The 5,894-nt window shown below is 37.8% G+C and overlaps 1 protein-coding gene across 1 annotated transcript; it reads right to left on the bottom strand.

Annotated features, from left to right (window-relative positions):
* Positions 1–589: 589 nt before the first annotated feature.
* On the bottom strand, positions 590–5,436 carry LOC146365029 (uncharacterized). Its single transcript, XM_084917747.1, has 6 exons — positions 5,400–5,436; positions 4,988–5,172; positions 4,374–4,434; positions 3,760–4,098; positions 1,969–2,060; positions 590–709 (listed from the first exon to the last, which is right to left on the bottom strand). Exons 1-6 carry the CDS (start codon positions 5,434–5,436, stop codon positions 590–592), a joined length of 834 nt encoding a protein of 277 aa, XP_084773873.1.
* Between the last annotated feature and the right edge of the window lie 458 nt (positions 5,437–5,894).

Below are 5,894 nucleotides of genomic sequence, written 5' to 3'. Positions count from 1 at the left end.
TAATTGCACAACTAGTGACAGGATACTCGCCCTTTTATTTACTCTTTGGTAGACATCCACGACTCCCTATTGATGTCATTTTTGGACTGAGTGAGACAAACAAATGCAAATCAGGATAATGATGAGCCAGCCCATCTCATAATATTCGTATATATATATGTATGTATTAGTGCTGTCAGCTTTAATCTAGTTAAAATTACGCTAACGCCATAACCGCACTAACGTGGCAAATCTCCGTTAGCAAGTTCGCCCCGTGCGTGGGGCTGACCTGCTTTTGTGAAGAATGCGCCATCTTTACAGCCTCAATCAGCTTCTAATTCTGTTTCTACTGCATCAGACACTCAGTGGCTGTCTGTAAAGTGCAACAACGAAAAACCGCATGTATTAAAATTACAGTGAATTACAAACGTCCTGTGTTTTAAATGTTAACAGATAAGAATAAAACTATGTAAAACTATGCAAAGACATCATAATTAGATTTTTGTTTTGTTTGGATGATGATATTCACACAAAGCATAGAATAATATGATAATATGGCACAATAGCACTTGAAAGGTCAAAGGCGAAAACAACATTTCTTGAACTATTTTCAGACGATGCTCTTCTTCTTCGTTTCCTCGTCCTTGTGGAAGACCGATCCATCTGACTGCTTCCTCCAGCTCAGTTTGACGTCTCCCTGTACTCCCTGCTCCTTCAGCTTCTGTTGGATCTGACACACAAAAATACTTAATATTACTCAGACAATAATATACACTAAATTCTTCAGAATCTATTTTTAAGAGAAGATATTTAAATTGCTTGTGGGGATAGGTTAATTGGATAATCCAAATTGTCACTAGGTGTGAATGTGTGAATGAATGTGAGTGCGAATGGTTGTCTGTCCCTGTGTGTTAGCCCTGTTAGGGTTAGGGATATTTAAATTTGCAGTAATATTTCACAAGAGAGTTGATGACTAATAATAATGTCTAATAAAACTACAAAAGCACATGAGATTGGTCCAAATATTGGAAATGAAATATATAAAAAAGTTATTATAATGTGTGATAAAAACAAAACAATCCCAGATGCAAATGTGGCGCAGCTACTCTTAAAGGAGGACTATTTGAACACCTTGTGCTTTTCAGACTCTGGTTACTATTTTTTGATCGCTCTTTGCAAGCGTCGTACTGACCACGTGTACTTTTATATCTGTGACTTCAGTGGATCTTAAACTTGTGCACAGAGCAAGCACTCGTGGATTAAATTGAACCTCATTTTCATAACCAGGACTGCAACAAGCTACAAACCAGAGGCCAAATGGGATCATGGTCCTAACCTGAGGCATTTGGCTTGAACACTGTGGGCTGATGATTTTCACAGTACTCAAAGGATTACTCCCCACAGCTTCATCTGCCAGGATGAAACAGACTGAGACTCATGGTTCTTACATATAGTCTAACTGAGAACTCAAAACCTGACTCAGCCTAAGGTACATGAGCTGAAGGAGCCAAGGATGGAACCACGGTCCTTCCTTAGACATGATCCCCCAAAATGGAGTTGCAACTTTAACATCCTGAGGTGTCTGTGCAAACAAGCATGACAAAACATTTTGTGTAGACAACTTTAATACACAGATGAAATCATCTTTAATATTCAGTGTTTTGAATATTGAAGAAAAATGTATTTATATGCTGTAAAGTCATACGCTGCTTTAAGTTTGATTTGAGAAAAATTGAGATTGAGAAAAAAGTTTCTATATTGTTTTGAAGCAGATACAGTCGACTGGCAGTTTCAGTGACACATCACCAGGACAGACCCAGAAGTAGAGAGTCTTAGGTTGCTCACACAGTCGTGCAACTGAATCCAGCCAGATTGTTAGATCCACATTCAGTGTTGTGATAAAGCTGATTATACATGCACACATACACAGATGTATGTGTGCATGTATAATCTCTCTCTCATGTATATTAATAAATAAACATGACTTGCCTGGTTCAGCATGGCTTCCATCACATCAGGGTGGGTCAGATCCAGACCGGAGTTTATCAGGTTCACTCTCACCACTTCCTTGTAAACAGGTGCTTTTAAAATAAGAACAAATTGTTACATCCTTCATCAGCTCTATCCTTCACTTGCATTTTCATATTCTGCTTTTAAATACATAATTTACTTGCAATAAAACACTTATGAGTGCCAAAATCTCAGATTAACCTTCCTGGTTTGTTGTTTTAATTTTATATATAAGCGACAACCAGAAAACAGAAATGGCCCATTTGTTATGACCCATCCTGTCATACTAATATTCACAATAATATTACAGTGCTCACTTCAAACCTCTGCTGATGTGTAATATAAACAACAATATAAGGTGGAACACAGCGTGTCTCTTTAGAAAAATAACTACACAGTAAATAGGGCTGGGTGTTGTCACTGATTTCTATAATCGATTCGATTCCGATTCAATTTTGATTCAGTCAGAAATATTGTAATTCTGATCATTTATCAGTACTGTTGAAAACTTGTTCGATTTGGGTAAGAGAAGTAAGCAGACTGAATCCAGGTAGGTGCCAAAAATAGTGATCTTTATTTACACACTTGCGCAGAGTGTGGGAAGAAACTTGCAACAACAATCTTACAATCTTCCTCGAGCAGACCGCTCCCCATCCTTATATTACCCTGATGACATCACAGCTAGATCTTACTGGAAATGATAACAGTTCCAAAGTTCTCCTTATATAGACATCCGATACTACTTTCGAGACAAACAAGTGTGTGATATGTTGTGCAATTTTGTGAGACTGTGGGTCCAACCGAGAGATTGTCCTGAGACGACCTCCCTGTTCTTAATACGTGCGGGAGTGAACGTGCGTACTTTCCATGACTCTCTATGTGCATGTTGGTGTAGGCCTGAATATGTGTGTAGGTGAATGTAGAAGGCCCTACTGGACCCACAGCTTCGAGAGGTGTGGGTACAATGATATGGATACCATTTGCAACAGCTTAAGCAGATAGAAAGAACGATAGAGAACAACAATAGACTAATTAAAAGTGATGATAATATGCATACATTAATATTTTGCTCAGATTACCATAGATATAATTCAGAGATTATTCTGTCAACTGGTTCGACAATGATGAATGATTGATCAATGATAGTTCTGATTATAAATCGTCACCATAAGAATACAAAATAAAATATCTCTTGTCCACAGTACATATCCATATTTTTATATCTATGTATAAAAACAAAGCTGACACTGTGAGACTTCATCAGAGGCATCGCAGCAGCTGCTTGTGTGTCAGAGTAACTGAGGATAAAATACAGAAAACCATGAGCAAAGTTACAGAGGTTTTGGTAGAGACACAATTTGACATAATTTTAAAACGTTTACATTTCTTTGCTATTAAACAGCAGAAACGAGGCTTTCTTGTTAAAGGTCATTTTGGAAAAAACCTTAAAATAAAACAAAGGCCAACAGCACTGAACACAACGGTTGATGCAGCTTCCATCACAACACTGAATGTGGATCTAAGCATCTGGCAGAATAAACTGTGTGACCACTTGAGGTTTCTGGGTGACAAAATGTGAAGCCACCAGTTAGGAGCTCACAGTACAGGACTGTTTTCTCACATACAGTTACTTTCACATATTGAGCAGCTGCCACCACAACAGTGGATGTACAGCAAGAACCTTTTACCTACAACCTGCTCTATTTACATTAGGGTGTAGTTTGTAAATTGTGACCAATAGCAGCTAATGTTTCAGGTGGTAATGCTTACCAACGTAGCAAACAAACTCCTTCTTCCAGTCACAGGTCCAGTCCTCCCATTTTGCATTGTCTTCAAAGTTTGCTGCCACACAAGTCTCTGCTCCATTCATTTTATTGGGTTCTTTTGTTTTCCAATATGTAAATGAGGGTTTGCTTCCATCCGTCCACTTCCAGGACTCTCTGAAAAGGCCGATCCACACCCTCATCCCTGCAGGTACCAGGTCATCTATCTTCTGGTTCTCTGTCATGTTCCTCACACTGGCCAGGTCTGTGTAATGAAGTCTGCAATAGCTCTGGGCGTTCGCCCATGACATTATATTGTCAATGTAGACAAATGTCCTAGTCGACCCTGAAAACAGACCATACTCAAGTGCTGTGTACAACTGTAAATGCATTTGTAAGTCTAAACAATTAGGCCGTTGTTGAAACATCAATAAAAGTTCGGCAACAAAAATTTAAAAAATGAGCTGCTTTGTTGAAAATCCTCACCTCTGTTATCAGAGCAGACAAATCTGAACACATACTCACAAAGGCCATCCAACCACGGTCCATCAAGCATAAATACGCAGTTTTCTGTAATCAATTGGTTATCTGGTTGTCCAGGTGACCAGTTTCTGAACTCACTGGTTTCTGACATTGGCCACCTCCAGCCATTGATGTCATCATACAGCCCAATCCAGACTCTCTGAAAGCACCAGTGGGTTTGTTTCATTAGACATAAAATATATGAGTTAGGCTGTCAGATTATCAGTAAGCACTGATATATACAGTATAAAACATTTCATATCTTGTGATATTTTGTAATTTAGTTCTTTAATTTTTTCCATTTTTATTTATAAAGATTAATACAAATTAAGAAAATCTCAATTAATTTGTAGATTTTTGCATCACAATTTTTCTGTCAAAAAGATTTTCCACTTGACAAAAATTATATTCAAATATTTGGAAGTTCACAAGATCCTAACGCTAACCTTATTCAGTCCAATTCAAAATGGTTCATAATAATTCAGTTTTATTTTTATAAAAGCAAATCACAACAACTGTTGCCTCAATCTGCTTTATTATACTGTAAAGTCAACAATCAGATGACCCCATGTGAGCACTTGGCAACAGTAAGAAAAGAAAAGTGATCTTTCAAGCAAATATAGTTCAAATATAGTTCAGTGCCATAAAATTCAAATAATGTACAAAAACCTAAAGTCCTACTGTCACAAAAAAAAGCCAGAAAAATAATTTACATTGCCGTATTTCACGGTGGTCATTTTGCTTAAATCTACTGTGCTGTTCAGCATCTGCACATCCTTAAAGTCTTCTATAGCAGCCAGGTCTGTGTATTTGTCTCTGCAGTAACTCAGCGCTTCAGTCCAGTTCTTCAGCTCATAAACAAACTGGTAGTGATGTTTGGAGGCGACGGCACACAAGCCTGCAAACACAGTAAATAAATGAGTTTAGCTTCAATGGTACATTTCTGTGTAATCTATTCTTTTGGCAGAAAATTTATGTCAGTAGTAAATATAACGCACTAATGCATCATCTTTTTCATTTCTGTGAAGAAAAACAATGAAAGGGGAAGTCCCTTAGAGTTACAGTAATAATCTTCATCACAAGGATCACACTTAAATATGATGATGGAAACGTAATAATTCAGACTTCCTGATGCCGCTATGATGAACAGAGCTTTTTCCATTCTTGTATGTTCCCTGCTTTCTCCTTTGGTCCGACTGTTGTGAAATGACTTCTCATCTTCATCTTCATGCAAAATGAATATGCAAGTTACTTCCAAGGAGGTGATGGACGCATGTGTGTGTGCAGAAGTCAATTCAAAACAAGTCAAATCAGTTTTCCTTACAGTCAATCATTTGCATGAGGGCGTCCTAGCTAATTAGGACATAAAGGAAACCTACTTACACCCCATCTAGAAAAACATGGAAGGAACAGAAGTAATAAGATTCATAGATATTTTATATACACTTTTATACCACTTCATGAAAAAGGTAAAGCCTTCAAATCACACAAGCACGAATATTATGAGATGGGCCGGCTCAAAACTGTGTTAAGGGTTCAAATGTTGAGGAGGGATACAGGAGGGATTCAAAATCACAACACTGGTCCAGGAGGGTTAGGTCAAACGATGATTTTAATGAA

Source organism: Perissodus microlepis, chromosome 20, assembly GCF_051167445.1.
Source record: "Perissodus microlepis isolate ML-2025 ecotype Zambia chromosome 20, ASM5116744v1, whole genome shotgun sequence".
Lineage (NCBI taxonomy): Eukaryota > Metazoa > Chordata > Actinopteri > Cichliformes > Cichlidae > Perissodus > Perissodus microlepis.
The sequence above is the reverse complement of the archived record's forward strand: the minus strand, read 5'-3'. Positions and strand labels throughout refer to the sequence as shown.